Source organism: Bufo gargarizans, chromosome 9 (assembly GCF_014858855.1).
Source record: "Bufo gargarizans isolate SCDJY-AF-19 chromosome 9, ASM1485885v1, whole genome shotgun sequence".
In the NCBI taxonomy this organism is placed as follows: Eukaryota; Metazoa; Chordata; class Amphibia; order Anura; family Bufonidae; genus Bufo; species Bufo gargarizans.
Window position 1 is genome coordinate 103,756,998 of NC_058088.1, and position 17,087 is coordinate 103,774,084.

The window sequence follows — 17,087 nt, forward strand, 5'->3', positions numbered from 1 at the left end:
CTTGACCAGCCACAGCAGTAACGACAGATTTAGCTGGATATAAATTTGAGGCCTAGTATTTAGGCGCTCGGTGACAGGTATACGTTTACTGACAGAATTAGACTGGGATATGGCCAAAAAATAACCACACTATTGATGGTTAAATGCACTTGGTGTGACAGCTTGACCAACCACACTATTGAGGGTTAAATGCAATTGGTGGCAGGCTCAGCTTGCCCCTTATGTAGTATATGGCCAAAAAATAACCAGACTATTGATGGTTAAATGCACTTGGTGTGACAGCTTGACCCTGATGTAGGATTTAGCCAAAAAACAACCACACCATTGAGGGTTAAATGCACTTGGTGACAGGCTCAGCTTGCCCCTGATGTAGTATATGGCCAAAAAATAACCACACTATTGCTGGTTAAATGCACTTGGTGTGACAGCTTGACCCTGATGTAGGATTTAGCCAAAAAACAACCACACCATTGAGGGTTAAATGCACTTGGTGACAGGCTCAGCTTGCCCCTGATGTAGTATATGGCCAAAAAATAACCACACTATTGCTGGTTAAATGCACTTGGTGTGACAGCTTGACCCTGATGTAGGATTTAGCCAAAAAACAACAACACCATTGAGGGTTAAATGCACTTGGTGACAGGCTCAGCTTGCCCCTGATGTAGAATGTGGCCAAAAAATAACCACACTATTGCTGGTTAAATGCACTTGGTGTGACAGCTTGACCCTGATGTAGGATTTAGCCAAAAAACAACCACACCATTGAGGGTTAAATGCACTTGGTGGCAGCTTGTGCTGGCACACCACAAGACACAAAATGGCCGCCGATCACCCCAGAAAAAAGTGACTGAAAAAAGCTCTGGGCAGCCTAAAAACAGTGAGCAATTCAACAGCAGCAGTTCAATCATCCACAGCTGCAGATCGATCTCTGAATGAAGTCTTTTGGAGGAGTTAATCCACTGCCTAATCTCGCCCTAACGTCGCAGCTGCAACCTCTCCCTATGCTGATCAGAGCAGAGTGACGGGCGGCGCTATGTGACTCCAGCTTAAACAGAGGCTGGGTCACATGGTGCTCTGGCCAATCACAGCCATGCCAATAGTAGGCATGGCTGTGACGGCCTCTTGGGGCAAGTAGTATGACGCTTGTTGATTGGCTGCTTTGCAGCCTTTCAAAAGCGCCAAGAAAGCGACGAACACCGAACCCGAACCCAGACTTTTACGAAAATGTCCGGGTTCGGGTCCGTGTCACTGACACCCCAAAATTCGGTACGAACCCGAACTATACAGTTCGGGTTCGCTCATCCCTAATTGTGACATCATAATGGAAACCGATATACTATTATCTGCTGACGATACATTGTGACATCATAATGGAATCCAGGATTCTACCATCTGCTGACCATATATTATGACATCATAATGGAATCCGGGATACTACCATCTGCTGACCATACATTGTGACATCATAATGGAATCCGGGATACTACCATCTGCTGACCATACATTGTGACATCATAATGGAATACGGGAAACTACCATCTGCCTATTAAACTTTGTGACGTCATAACGGAATCCGGGATACTAACATCTGATTACCATACATTGTGACATCATAATAGAATCCGGAATACTATTATCTGCTGACCATACATTGTGACATCATAAAGTAATCCGGGATACTATTATCTGCTGAAGATACATTGTGACATCATAATGGAATCCGGGATTCTACCATCTGCTGACCATACATTGTGACATCATAATGGAATCAGGGATACTACCATCTGCTGACCATACATTGTGACATCATAATGGAATCCTTGATATTATTATTTGCTGACCTTACATTGTGACATCATAATGGAATCCGGGATACTATTATCTGCTTACCTTACATTGTGATATAATAATGGAATCCGGGATACTATCATCTGCTGACCATATGTTGTGACGTCATAATGGAATCCTGGATACAACCATCTGCTAGCCATACATTGTGACATCATAATGGAATCCTGGATACTATTATCTGCTGACCATACATTGTGATATCATAATGCATACCGGATACTACCATATGCTGACCATACATTGTGACATCATAATGGAATCCGAGATACTTCTGTGACAAAACCCCTGTTTTAGGAATGTCCAGACTCTTGTATTTCGTCTGCTGTTCATGTAGTTAACCCTATTTCGCCCTTTAAATGTACACAAACCACCTCATCTGCCTGTGACACAGTTATCGAACACAATGGACCTTAGCGAACACAATGGATATTGCCCGTGACGCAATCCACAAACACAATGGATATTGCCTGTGTTACATTTAGCAAACACAATGGTCTTAGTCATCGACCGCATGGAACTATGTCCGGCCCACTTATCCAATTATCTCCAGGGTAGAGAGGAGAGATTTTACTGTTTATGTGGGGTTGTTTAATATCTTACTCTATATTGATTGGTCGCTGTATTTTGTGTGCCCATTACCCACAAGGGCCTCGTGGGAGTAACCCTTGCTGGAGGACTTGATAAAAGGCTGTGCTGTGGCCATCAATAAAGTTGATCATTTTTACTGCCTTCCTGAAGTCCTGGATCCTGTTTGTGGGGGATTGGAAGCTATATATTTACAACACCTTCGGATTTACAACCTTTCGGGAGACGCTGTACGGACTTACTCAGTTGAAGTGTAAAATAACCGTAACACTGGTGGCAAGCAGCGGGATTTTCTCCTAAATGGACATATTGAACCGAAAGGAGTGAATGGCCCACAGACACGAATGACTCAAATGAACGACATTAAAGGAACTACTGGAAGCTCGTGGGATAGTGGCAAGTAACAAGCCGAAAGCCACAATAATTGCCGAATTGCTAGAGAGCGACAGAACCAGCCACGCTACCATGGAGATGCCAGAAGAAACAGAATTTCAAAAGGACGTAAGATGGAGGCTTAGCATTTCGGGGCCCAACCCATCACAAGAGACGATCACCCAAATAACGGCGCAAGCAACGCAAGCACAAAGCCCAACAATACAAGCGACTGCAACCCAACAATGGGATGTAATGGCACTACACAGAGCTGCTAATAGACAGGCACGTAAGATTAATTATGCTGCATTTAAAGCCTTTACAGATTGCAAAATGGATATAGACATCTATTTGCAGGATTTCGAACGACAATGTGCATTGGAAAACCTGAAGAGAGATAGCTGGGCTGCAATATTGAGCAGTAAGCTATCAGGTCGAGCAGCGGAAGCCTACAGAGTGGTGCCAGATGAAGAGGTCAAGAACTATGACAAGGTAAAATAAATATTACTGGCCCGCTATGCTGTCACGCCAGAGGCATATAGGAAAAAGTTCAGGGCCCTCAGGAAAACGGTCAGAGACACTTTTACTGAGTGGGCCTTCCTTATGCACCGCGCTGCCCGCAACTAGATGCAGGGGTGCCAGGCGTCCACGTTGGCAGATGCCTTACAGTTGTTACTGCTGGACACATCAAACCCAACTGCCCGCAGTGCACGTCTAACCAAGGGGGGCAACAACCAGCACCACTGCACAGAGCCGCAGCCCATTGCGTCCAGGAGGACTACAGTAAAGATACCCAAGGGAGTTATGCAGCGTATTCACCCCCAGAACCCCAGCAATGTTCCGTACTGCACGAGGTCAACCCCGTACAGGTCGTCGGAGACAACCAGGCAAATCACCGCCAGTCCGTCCGCCAAAATGGACACGAGGCTAGGGGCCTGAGAGACAGCGAGCCACCATCATCCTGGTCCAACCTCACTGGGTCAAGCCGTCCCAACACACTGGACGCACCGTAGCAGTCCGAGTAGCTGGAGGGGCCCTCCATAAGATACCAACAGCCCGGGTTCATATTGACTGGGGTATGGGAGCTAAATCACTGGAGGTGGGGATTATGGCTGACCTGTCGGCCGAAGTGCTGCTGGGGAATGATTTGGGATGTATGACCTCCCAGTTTGTTACGCCAGCCCAGGAGGGAGCTTTAATGGTGACTACTCGGCAGCAGACCTAGGCCACGGAGACCGCACATTCTCAGGAACCCCAGAAAGAAACTGATGTCCCGACCCTTGTCTTAAGCCCCACTATGTACTGGGACAACCCCCAAAGATTTTGAGAAGGAACAAAGGGAAGACCCTACACTAGCAGGTTACCGCAGAGCCGTAGAGAAGCCCCAGGTAGACACAGGCCAGGCCAGGCTTCAATGGGACAAAGGACGGTTATACAGGGTGACAGATGGGATCGTACAGGGGGCCAACCAAGTGACCAGAAAACAACTAATAGCATCCCGCAAATACCGAACCGAACTGTTGCTTATTAGCCACGACATTCCCCTAGCTGGACATTTAGGAATAAATAAAATCCAGAATAGATTGACTCAGACCTTCTTTTGGCCCTGAATGACACAGGACATAGACCAGTACTGTAGGACCTGCAAGGTATGTCAGCAGGTAGGGAATAGCGGTGACCACCCCCGGGCTAAGCTACAACCCCTCCACATAATAGGAGAACCCTTTTTCCGCATAGCTGTAGACCTAGTGGGACCCCTTAGCAAACCTAGTGCCACAGGCAAGAGGTATATCTTCACTATAGTAAATTATGCCACTAGGTACCCGGAGATGTGGATATCGATTGCGATTAATTTGAGTTAAAACAGCCGCCCTCTGAGTGAACACTGGGAGCGCATACCCTGGGTCTCCACAGAGCAGCGTCTCTGTAGTCATGGACACTGGCCATGTGATCGCGAGTTTTGCAATCACATGACCGGATGCCCAAACAAGAAAGATAGAGAAGCAGAGCGCAGGCGCCGGGCGCCGTACACAGTAGCCGCTCTGCTCCGATCCCATGACCGCATCACTGCAGTCATGTGACTCTGGTCCTCCCTCCTTATTTATATTTATATCAAGAGACAATCGGCAATTATTTGTAGTATACCCCCCTTGTATTATCACTAATTATGGGCTGCATTTATACACTGTGATGTCATGTATGTTTTGAATAGTTATATGTTTATCTGTGACACATTACCTGTAGCTAGCCCCTCCCATCTGTGGGCAGCTCTCAGGTAATCCGTTTTTTGGCGTTTTTTTTAATCTTTATATACCTGTACTTACATTAGTTATTGTGACTACTGTTAACCTGATGAAGGGGACACTTTGAGCCCCGAAACGCGTTGTTCTACACTTTTTATGCAATTAAAGAAGATTCACCTATAAGAGACGGATTGGATCCTGTGTGTTTGCGCCTGATCAGAAACCTTTTTCTCTACAAGCATCCTTTGGGGGATTGGGCCTCCGATCCCAAAGATACCTCTTCTGCGGCTGCATTCACGGATCCGGAAAGTCTCTCTTTTACTTACCTACCTACAACAGAGTTGTGTCTATTATTGCACAACCTAAAAAGGTGAGCACCTTAACTTGTTTAACAATTAAGTTTGTATTGAACCTACTACCCTATTGTGCGCCCCCCATACCCCTTCTTTTTACTCTATGTTCCCCTCCTGACCGAGGGGTACTCTAGACTTGCCCGTGGTTACTAAGACTACTTCAACTGGAATCTCCAGATAAGGGGAGCTGCACATAGGCCTATCTGCTAGGATTGAAATGGATTATGCACGGAACCGAATGGAACAGCGTGAACGCTTGATTATACAATGTACAAGAAACACCACTGAACATCATGTCGATTTGAATCAGGAACCAAACGCAAGTATCGATGAAAAAACTCTATTAACTCTATTTCATGATCTAGAGAAACTTATGTCAGATGAAATACAACATCAACTAGATGCGAGTTTTCTTGAGATTTATCTCAAAGAGGACATTGTCCCGCGTGGCCTGAGACTACATTTTGGGAATTCTTTTAAAGAAGACATTGACTTTTGTAAAGAATGGGACACCTATTTACTTGAATGCGCAAAAGGTCTCATTACTAGATTGATTGATAAAAGGCGGTCATTATACCTAGAATGTAGTAGAAAAATATCTGCATGCCACAATCTAATTTCTAAATACAAATCACATACTGCCTTCACCAAATTCGACCGGCTCATTACATCTAGGATCCTATCAGTTTAAAAAGATACGCTATATAAGAAAAGCAATAAACTCCATAGAGACAGACAAGACTTTGCCACTAATAATATTAAATATTGGTTAAAATCTGATACATCTAGACAGAACATAGGTAATCATACCCTACCACACCCAGCTATCCCCACCCTAATGGATAATGCTATAGAAAACAATAATACATCACATATGGCAACCAACTCTTCCAGTGCTAGTGCTACTCATATTCAACCTTCCCCTCTAAAAAAACAAGACCACAAATATAGAAGGTTTCAAAAACATTGGGTGTCATACTCCAATCGGAATAGATCAAACCATAATGAAATGTCACGGTCTCAAGGTAATAGACCTAATAAGCACTATAGACTACAGGCTTACCACACACCCAAATACAATGGAATATCCACTGAAAAAACCCTAATTTCTAATACTGAGCAATATACACCCCATAGTGTCTGTCACACCCCCATAAATAGATCTGTGCATATAAATGGTAGATTAGACAACACAGTTACTCAGGAATCCCCAGTTTCTGTATTTCAGACCCCGTTACTCACCCCAAGTGGAATACATGTTCCTCTTATTACTAATACCACACTAACCCTTACCTCCCCGTGTTCCATATTCTCCACAGAAATACTCAATACCTGTGGTCCACTCAATCTACCACCAACCGAGTTTTCTATCCATCCTGACCAACATCCATCAGTTACATCCAATTCCCCCACTCCTTCAGTCTGTTCTGACCTGGAGATTGACTCTCTTCTTACCATCCATGAGAGTACCCCTCCATCAACCACCCCACACGTGGATATACTTGCTAGCACATCCTCTACTACCTCTGCCTATATCGACTTGAACCAACTAAATGGCTCACCCACCATAGAATCCTCATCAGCTGGCCCTTTCACATCTATGGTATCTTTTTTAGACCTTCCTCCTCTGATCCATCCCACTAATATCCATTCCTTTCCAAAAAGCCCAAAAACCACCAATATAGCTTATTTTTTTCGCCCACTAGGCCACAAATCTGTAAAAAGAAAAAACCAAGGAGAGGCTGTAGAGCAGGTCAGCGCAAAAAGAAAAATTCCAACCCCTCGCAGCCAACATTGATTCCTAAACCAGATACATGACCCCTTTCCTATGGCATCTTTAATCTGTCTAGCCATATACTGACACCTAATGAGATTGCAGTACTCTCTAAAGGACTCTCGTTTTGTCCTACTAGCAAAATCAAAGAATTTGATCTTTTTCTCGACCTTAATCGATATATTAAGAAACTTACTCTTAAAAGGCACTTTAAGATAAAGGAAAATTAAAATACTGGGTCCAATTTAGAGCCCAACACTATATCCCCTGACACGGAACAGACTGTAGCCTTACCTCCATTACCTTCTGGTCTTAAACCACCTTCAACCTTTTATCCCATTCACCATAAGGGAAATTTCCTTGACACATTCTATTCTGTGGTTTCAAACGACTTCAGGGATATTAACCATAAACCAGAAATAAGGCAAAACATGAAATTATCGGAGAAACTAGCTCTGAAAAAATTACAACTTGATACCGATCTAATTATTAGAAATGCCGACAAGGGGGGGGGGGGGGGATTGTTATTCAGAACCGCGCAGACTTTGTGAAAGAAGCTCTGAATATTCTTTCTAACGATAAATACTATTTACCTCTTGAGTTTGACCCCTCTGAAACTTATTTAGAAGAGTTTCAGACTCTAATAAAATCTGGGGATCTCTGTCTGAATAAGAAAGAAAGGGAATACATTATGGTTAAAGAGTCCACACCAGCGACTTTTTACCATCTTCCCAAAATCCACAAGGATATTCAAAATCCACCGGGACGACCCATAATATCGGGTGTCTCTTCTCTCACACGGAATCTGTCACACTACATTGACATTCGTCTACAGAAACACGTTCTTTATTTAAAATCCCATCTTACAGATTCTGCATCACTCATTTCCCTACTCAAAGACATTGAGTGGTCAGATGGTTACCATTGGGTGACTTTGGATGTATCAGCACTATACTCGAACATTTCCCATGACTTAGGGATGAAGTGCACTTCCAGTTTTCTCGATAATGATCCAGAAATGCCTGCTACGCAAAAAACATTTATCATGAGAGGTATTGAGTTTATACTCACGCACAACGTGTTTACATTTTAAAATGATATCTATAAACAAATACGTGGAACCGCTATGGGGACGCGTTTCGCGCCCAGTTTTGCAAATTTGTTTATGGGGGCATTCGAGGAGACTTTCATATACCAATCCAGCAACATTGTCTTCTTCCGTAGATATATAGACAATCTGATTTTTATTTGGAATGGGGACCCAACATCTATAGATAATTTAATTTCATATATTAACACCAACGATTGGAGTATTACTTTTACCGGTACATCTGATAACAAAAGAACCGAGTTTCTTGACTTAGAAATCTTTATTCAGGACAGCAAAATAAATGCACGCACTTTCTTCAAAAAAGTAGATAGCAATAGCTATTTAGACTTCAAGAGTACACATTATAGAAAATGGAAAACGAACATCCCCTTCAGTCAATTCAAACTAAATTGTACTCGCGAGGACGACTTTCACCAGCAGTGCGATATTTTGGCCTCCAGGTTCACTCAGAAAGGGTATCCCCCTAATATCATTTTTGGCGCAAGAAAAAAGGCCACAGAACTCACCCAAGATGAATGTCTGATCCCAGTGTCTAAAAAGAAGAAAGAGATTAGTAATGGAAAATATTGTTGCAATTTCATCACTACCTTTAACCAAAATCATCTATCGATCAAAGCGGTTTTAGAAAAGCACTGGCACATTTTAAAAAGAGACCCCATTCTGAATCAAATTATTCCAGAATTTCCCAGACTCACATACAAAAGAGCACGTACCCTCAAAAACATTGTGGCACCTAGCAAACTCAATCCTGCTACACATCACATTGTGAGTGACGATGCTGCTGCCCCCAAAGGTAGCTCTAAGTGCGGACACAAAAAATGCCTATGCTGCTTCAATATATGTCAAACATCTGTTTTTTACAGCCGAGTGAGCGGGGAATCATTCCCCATTATGTCCGCACTTAACTGTGAATCCAGCCACGTTATATATCTTCTAGAATGTCCGTGCAACTTACAGTATGTGGGGCGCACGATCCAAACACTGCGTAATAGAGTGAACACACATAGATCTAAGATTAAGAAGAAATTTTGGAAACACAGTGTATCTAGACATGCTGCGGAACACCATGAGGGTAGTTCAGCTGGATTTAAGGTGACCCCAATTGAACAAATCCCATGTCACCTACATAAGGATATCCAGCACATTAGACGTAGAGAAATGTACTGGATCTTCAAGTTGAATAGTCTGCATCCGTACGGCCTCAACAAAGCTTTTGAGATTAATTCATAGAAAGTTTTGGATCGGCAGGTGTGTGCATATTTTTATTTTTTTATATGTATATATATTTTTTTATATGTATATTTTTATGTATGTATTTTTTTATATATATATTTTAATATATATTTTTTATGACGTTGATATATACTCACCTCAACCCTCACCCCCAACAGGGTGGAGGGGTTCACATGTTTAAATGCTCTATATATATATATATATATATATTTTATTATTTTTTATTTTTTCATATTTTCCTATATTTTTACCTAGGGGCAAAAAAAGTGCCTCATGGCTATTAGCTCTTTTAGCGATAATGCGCATATCTTTTTTGCTTTTTTATTCATTATATATATTTTTTGTATAAGTGCATCGATTCCTGTTTTTTATATATATATTTATTTATCTTTATCTTTATTCATATATATATCTATATTTATATTTATGTTTATCTGGTCAATATATGTTCCCTTTTATCAATTGTGGACAAACTCTTATTATATTATCATATTATTACAGGGAGTGCAGAATTATTAGGCAAATAAGTATTTTGACCACATCATCCTCTTTATGCATGTTGTCTTACTCCACGCTGTATAGGCTCGAAAGCCTACTACCAATTAAGCATATTAGGTGATGTGCATCTCTGTAATGAGAAGGGGTGTGGTCTAATGACATCAACACCCTATATCAGGTGTGCATAATTATTAGGCAACTTCCTTTCCTTTGGCAAAATGGGTCAAAAGAAGGACTTGACAGGCTCAGAAAAGTCAAAAATAGTGAGATATCTTGCAGAGGGATGCAGTACTCTTAAAATTACAAAGCTTCTGAAGCGTGATCATCGAACAATCAAGCGTTTCATTCAAAATAGTCAACAGGGTCGCAAGAAGCGTGTGGAAAAACCAAGGCGCAAAATAACTGCCCATGAACTGAGAAAAATCAAGCGTGCAGCTGCCAAGATGCCACTTGCCACCAGTTTGGCCATATTTCAGAGCTACAACATCACTGGAGTGCCCAAAAGCACAAGGTGTGCAATACTCAGAGACATGGCCAAGGTAAGAAAGGCTGAAAGACGACCACCACTGAACAAGACACACAAGCTGAAACGTCAAGACTGGGCCAAGAAATATCTCAAGACTGATTTTTCTAAGGTTTTATGGACTGATGAAATGAGAGTGAGTCTTGATAGGCCATATGGATAGGCCTGTGGCTGGATTGGTAAAGGGCAGAGAGCTCCAGTCCGACTCAGACGCCAGCAAGGTGGAGGTGGAGTACTGGTTTGGGCTGGTATCATCAAAGATGAGCTTGTGGGGCCTTTTCGGGTTGAGGATGGAGTCAAGCTCAACTCCCAGTCCTACTGCCAGTTTCTGGAAGACACCTTCTTCAAGCAGTGGTACAGGAAGAAGTCTGCATCCTTCAAGAAAAACATGATTTTCATGCAGGACAATGCTCCATCACACGCGTCCAAGTACTCCACAGCGTGGCTGGCAAGAAAGGGTATAAAAGAAGAAAATCTAATGACATGGCCTCCTTGTTCACCTGATCTGAACCCCATTGAGAACCTGTGGTCCATCATCAAATGTGAGATTTACAAGGAGGGAAAACAGTACACCTCTCTGAACAGTGTCTGGGAGGCTGTGGTTGCTGCTGCACGCAATGTTGATGGTAAACAGATCAAAACACTGACAGAATCCATGGATGGCAGGCTTTTGAGTGTCCTTGCAAAGAAAGGTGGCTATATTGGTCACTGATTTGTTTTTGTTTTGTTTTTGAATGTCAGAAATGTATATTTGTGAATGTTGAGATGTTATATTGGTTTCACTGGTAAAAATAAATAATTGAAATGGGTATATATTTGTTTTTTGGTAAGTTGCCTAATAATTATGCACAGTAATAGTCACCTTCACACACAGATATCCCCCTAAAATAGCTAAAACTAAAAACAAACTAAAAACTACTTCCAAAAATATTCAGCTTTGATATTAATGAGTTTTTTGGGTTCATTGAGAACATGGTTGTTGTTCAATAATAAAATTAATCCTCAAAAATACAACTTGCCTAATAATTCTGCACTCCCTGTATAACAAGCCCAGTGTCTCTGACTTCCCCCTAAACATCATTCCTACTACCTAGTAGATGTGGACATCGATCGCGATCCTGCACCCAGTTAAAACAGCCGCCCTCTGAGTGAACACTGGGAGCGCATACCCTGGGTCTCCACAGAGCAGCGTCTCTATAGTCATGGACACTGGCCATGTGATCGCGAGTTTTGCGATCACATGACCGGATGCCCGAACAAGAAAGATAGAGAAGCAGAGCGCAGGCGCCGGGCGCCGTACACAGTAGCCGGGCGCCGTACACAGTAGCCGCTCTGCTCCGATCACATGACCGCATCACTGCGGTCATGTGACTCTGGTCCTCCCTCCTTATTTATATTTATATCAAGAGACAATCGGCAATTATTTGTAGTATACCCCCCTGTATTATCACTAATTTATACACTGTGATGTCATGTATGTTTTGAATAGTTATATGTTTATCTGTGTCACATTACCTGTAGCTAGCCCCTCCCATCTGTGGGCAGCTCTCAGGTAATCTGTTTTTTGGCGTTTTTTTTTAAATCTTTATATACCTGTACTTACATTAGTTATTGTGACTACTGTTAACCTGATGAAGGGGACTCTTTGAGCCCCGAAACGCGTTGTTCTACACTTTTTATGCAATTAAAGAAGATTCACCTATAAGAGACGGATTGGATCCTGTGTGTTTGCGCCTGATCAGCAACCTTTTTCTCTACTAGGTACCCGGAGGCAGTGGCCCTCTCTAATATTCAGGCTGAGACGATAGTAGAGGCCCTGGTTAAGGTCTTTACCAGGGTGGGATTTCCCCAGGAGATTGTGTCCGACCAAGGGACACAGTTCACGGCAGCCATTACCCAGCAGCTCTGGCAGAACTGTGGTGTAAAGCCTATCCTGAGCTCTCCTTATCACCCCCAGACGAAATGGCCTCTGTGAACGATTCAATGGCACGCTGAAACAGATGCTAAATACCTTTACAGAGACCTGCCGTAATTGGGAAGCTTTCCTTCCCTACTAATTATTTGCGTACCGGGAAGTGCCCCAGGAGTCCACCGGCTTTTCTCCCTTCGGATTACTGTATGGAAGAAAGGGTACGGGGACCCCTAGACCTGGTATGGGAACATTGGGAGGGAGACGTGGGAGAGGCAGGAACCCCTATCGTGCCCTACATTCTGGAGCTGAGGGACTGGCTGCAAGCCCTAACCGACGCGGTTCGGGAAAACTTTCAGTCAGCCTAAAAGCGTCAGAAACAGTGGTATGATAGGGGAGCAAGAGACCAAGCATTTGAACTCAACCAAAAAGTACTCGTCTTGAGGCCCACCCAAACAGACAAATGACAGGCCGCCTGGCAGGGTCTTTACAAGATAGCAGCCAGGATCAGTGATACCACCTATATGGTAGTGAGCTGTTCAAATAAACGGATCAGAAGATTCTTTCATGTGAATATGTTCAAGCCATACTTAGAAAGGGGCGAGAAGAAGATAGCGAGGGCATCCCCTTACCTGATATGCTAGCAGCCAGTCGCGTCGGGGTAGAACAAGTAAGTCTGGGAGACAACTTGAACCCCAAGGAAAGACAGCAAGCCTCCCAATAGCTAAGGAAATTTAGCGATATGTTCTCTGCCGTTCCAGGGTACACAACACTGGCAGTCCACAGAGTGGAGACCCCAGGTCAGGTTCCCCTCCGGCAGCAACCATATCGCATTCCCAAGGCCGTTAAGGAGAGCATGCAGAAGACCCGTTTCTCTTCTCGACTACCGGAGGCTCAATGACCGGTCAGTCACCGATGCCTACCCCATGCCCAGGGTAGACTAATTGTTAGACCGGATGGCAAAAGGGAGTTACTTGACCACTATAGATCTGTGCAAGGGATATTGGCAGATCCCTTTGAAGCCAGAGGCCATCCCACAGTCGGCCTTCGTCCCCCCCTTTTGGCCTGTACCAGTTTAAGGTCATGCCATTTGGGATAAAGAATGCCCCGGATACTTTTCAGAGGGTGGCTAATCGACTCTTAGAGGGACTGTAGGACTTTGCATGTGCATATCTAGATGATATAGCCATCTTCAGTTGCACATGGGAGGCCCACCTAGAGCACGGGTCTGTGGTGCTCAAGAGAATCCAAACTGCCGGCCTAACCTTAAAACCAGACAAGTGTCATGTAGGGATGGCAGAGGTGCAGTAGCTAGGCCGCTGAGTGGAATCCGGGAAACAAAGGCCCAAATCCGCCAAAGTAGAGGCCATAACCCAGTGGCCCCAGCCCTGCACCAAAACACAAGTTATGGCATTTTTGGGGACCGCTGGGTATTACCGGAAGTTTGTACAGGATTACAGCACTAAAGCTAAGCCCCTCACAGACCTCACCAAAAAGTCTCTCCCCAAGCAAGTTGTATGGACCACAGAGTGTGCGGACTCATTTCAAAAGATAAAAACGACCCGCAGCGAGGCACCTGTATTAGCAGCACCAGATCATTTAAAAAAAATTCTCGTTCATACAGATGCCTCAATGTTTGGATTGGGAGCCGTATTGAGTCAGGTCGGGGAGGAGGGCATGGAGCACCCAGTGGTGTACCTGAGCAGAAAAATGATACAAAGGGAAGTCAGTTATGCCACTGTGGAGAAGGAGTGCCTCTCCCTCGTTTGGGCACTCAAGAAACTACATCCTTATTTATACGGGCGCTCCTTCACTGTTATGACTGATCACAACCCCCTGATTTGGCTCAACCGGGTGGCAAGAGACAACCCCAGACTCTTGAGATGGAGCCTGGCACTGCAGCCTTAAAATTTCACTGTGCAATAAAGACCAGGGAAACAGAATGCTAATGCAGACGGGTTGTCTCGCCAAACAGAACTGGACCCATTGCCAACTGCTTCTCGGGCATCCCCAAGCCAACCTGTTGGGGTCTAGCCGGGTGTGCAGTCCCATGGAACTAAGGGGGAGCTATGTGACAAAACCCCTGTTTTAGGAATGTCCAGACTTGTATTTCATCTGCTGTTCATGTCGTTAACCCTATTTCGTCATTTAAATGTACGCAAACCACCTCATCTGCTTGTGATGCAGTTAGCGAACACAATGGACATTAGCGAACACAATGGATATTGCCCATGACACAAACCACAAACACAATGGATATTGCCTGTGATACATTTAGCAAACACAATGGTCTTAATCATCGACCGCATGGAACTATGTCCGGCCACTTTATCCAATTATCTCCAGGATAGAGAAGAGAGATGTGGGCCCCGTGGGATTAACCTTTGCTGGAGGACTTAATAAAAGTCTGAGCTGTGGTCATCAATAAATTTGATAATTTTTACCCCCTTCCTGAAGTCCTGGATCCTGTTTGTGAAGGATTGGGAGATATATATTCCCAACACCTACGGATTTACATGGTTTTCGGGAAACGCTGTACGGATTTACTGAACTGGAATGTAAAATATCCGTAACAACTACCATCTGCTGACCATACATTGTGACGTCATAATGGAATCCGGGAAACTATCATCTGCTAGCCATACATTGTGACATCATAATGGAATCTTGGATACTCTTATCTGCTGACCATACATTGTGACATCATAATGGAATCTTGGATACTCTTATCTGCTGACCATACATTTGACATCTTAATGGATTCCGGGATACTATCATCTGCTGACCATACATTGTGATGTCATAATAGAATCCTGGATACTACCATCTGCTGACCATACATTGTGACATCATAATGGAATCCGGGATACTATCATCTGCTGACCATACATTGTGATGTCATAATGGAATCCTGGATACTACTATCTGCTGACAATACATTGTGACATCATAATGGAATCCGGGATACTATCATCTGCTGACCATACATTGTGACGTCATAATAGAATCCTGGATACTACCATCTGCTGACCATACATTGTGACATCGTAATGGAATCCTAAATACTATTATCTGCTGACAATACATTGTGACATCATAATGCATTCCCGTATACTACAATAGAAGAAAACGTAAGGCAGCTCTCACCTGCAGTAGTAAAATCACCAGAGGTGCACGGATGCCGCTCCTGGATGCGGTATATACAATAAGAAAGAGAAGAAAATCCAGCTCTCTCTGGTGAAAAAATGAAAAACTTTAATCCAGCAAGTTTAAAATCCATACAGGTGTACAAATAGCAGTCAACGCGTTTCAGACCTCAGAGAAATATGGGTCCTTCCTCATGACAAACGTGTTTATGAAATGGGAGCTCCCTCTTAAGTAGCACATACTAACCCCAGGTTGATAGGTATCACCTGGGAGGTGGAGACCCAAGGGGGCGTTCCCATTCACATGACACAGAAGAAAACCCTTTATAATCAAGGGCAAACACCAGCAAAAAGGGAAAAAAAAGGAAAAAAGGAAAAGAACCTTACATACAGGTAAATTAAATCACTAAAACAGTGATCATATATAAAAATACAAATACAAAGAGAGCAAAAATACTAATGGCAAAGAATGTGTGTAAGAAAAAAGACGGCACGATCCCACATTAGTACTGTAAAATGAGATCATGGCGTCTATTCAACCCACAGGGCTGGCGAGATTCTAACTGGAAGATCCAGAAGGCCTCCCTGTTAAGGAGTTTCCTCCTGTGATCTCCCCCCCTAGGCGGCAAAAAAACTCTTTCTATGCCCTTAACCTGTAGGTGGGATACATCACCAGCATGTACCACTGCAAAATGCAGGCTGACCGCAGAGACATTCCGGTCCTTATAATGAGGCACATCGGAAATGTGTCTGCGGATCCGATTTTTTAAAGGAGTGGTGGTGCAGCCCACATACAACAAGGAACACAGTGTACATGTAATAAGATACACCACATGCTTGGTATTACAATTAATATAGGACTGAATATTGTATACCCTTTCGTTGTTCATGGACTTAAACGTTTTCTCAGTGGTCATGTGTTGGCAACAAATGCATTTTTTGTGACCACACTTAAAATTCCCTTTATGCTGTAACCAGATGGCTTGTGGTTTTTTGGACACTGAAAAAAAGCTGGGACTAATGATATTACCCAGGGTGGGTGCTTTCCTGGCTACACATTTAATTCCGTTGGACACAATATCAGACCATTAGTTATCAAAATTGAGTACATTCAGATATTTCTTCATAATTTTACATATGGCAGAGAACTCTTGGCTGTATTGTGTAACGAAATAAGTTGCTTGCTGACAGTGAGTGGAGTTCACTAGTGGTCTGCGTGCCTGGGACTGTTCCGGAAAAATCAATGACTGTCTGTTGATTTGTGAAACCATTTTTTTAGCATGTTGTATATCCTGCTGTAAATAGTCCCTGCGTAACAGTCTATTAGTAATATTAGAGGCTTCTATCTCAAAAGCTCTCTGATCGGAACAGTTACGACGGGCACGTATAAGTTCCCCCCTAGGAATGCTATGGATAGTATGGGAGGGATGGCATGACTTGGCCAGAAGTATGGTATTACCTGCTAGTTGTTTGCGGTGAGTTAGTGTAT

General features: G+C 43.4%; 1 protein-coding gene across 1 annotated transcript in view; it reads left to right on the forward strand.

Moving 5' to 3' along the window:
* Positions 1-3,141: 3,141 nt before the first annotated feature.
* Positions 3,142-17,087, forward strand: part of LOC122919793 (metal cation symporter ZIP8-like) — a 40,576-nt gene continuing 26,630 nt past the window's right edge. The window contains exon 1 of the mRNA XM_044268980.1: positions 3,142-3,300. Coding sequence (XP_044124915.1) covers positions 3,142-3,300 — 159 coding nt within the window. The remainder of the gene's footprint in view (positions 3,301-17,087) is intronic.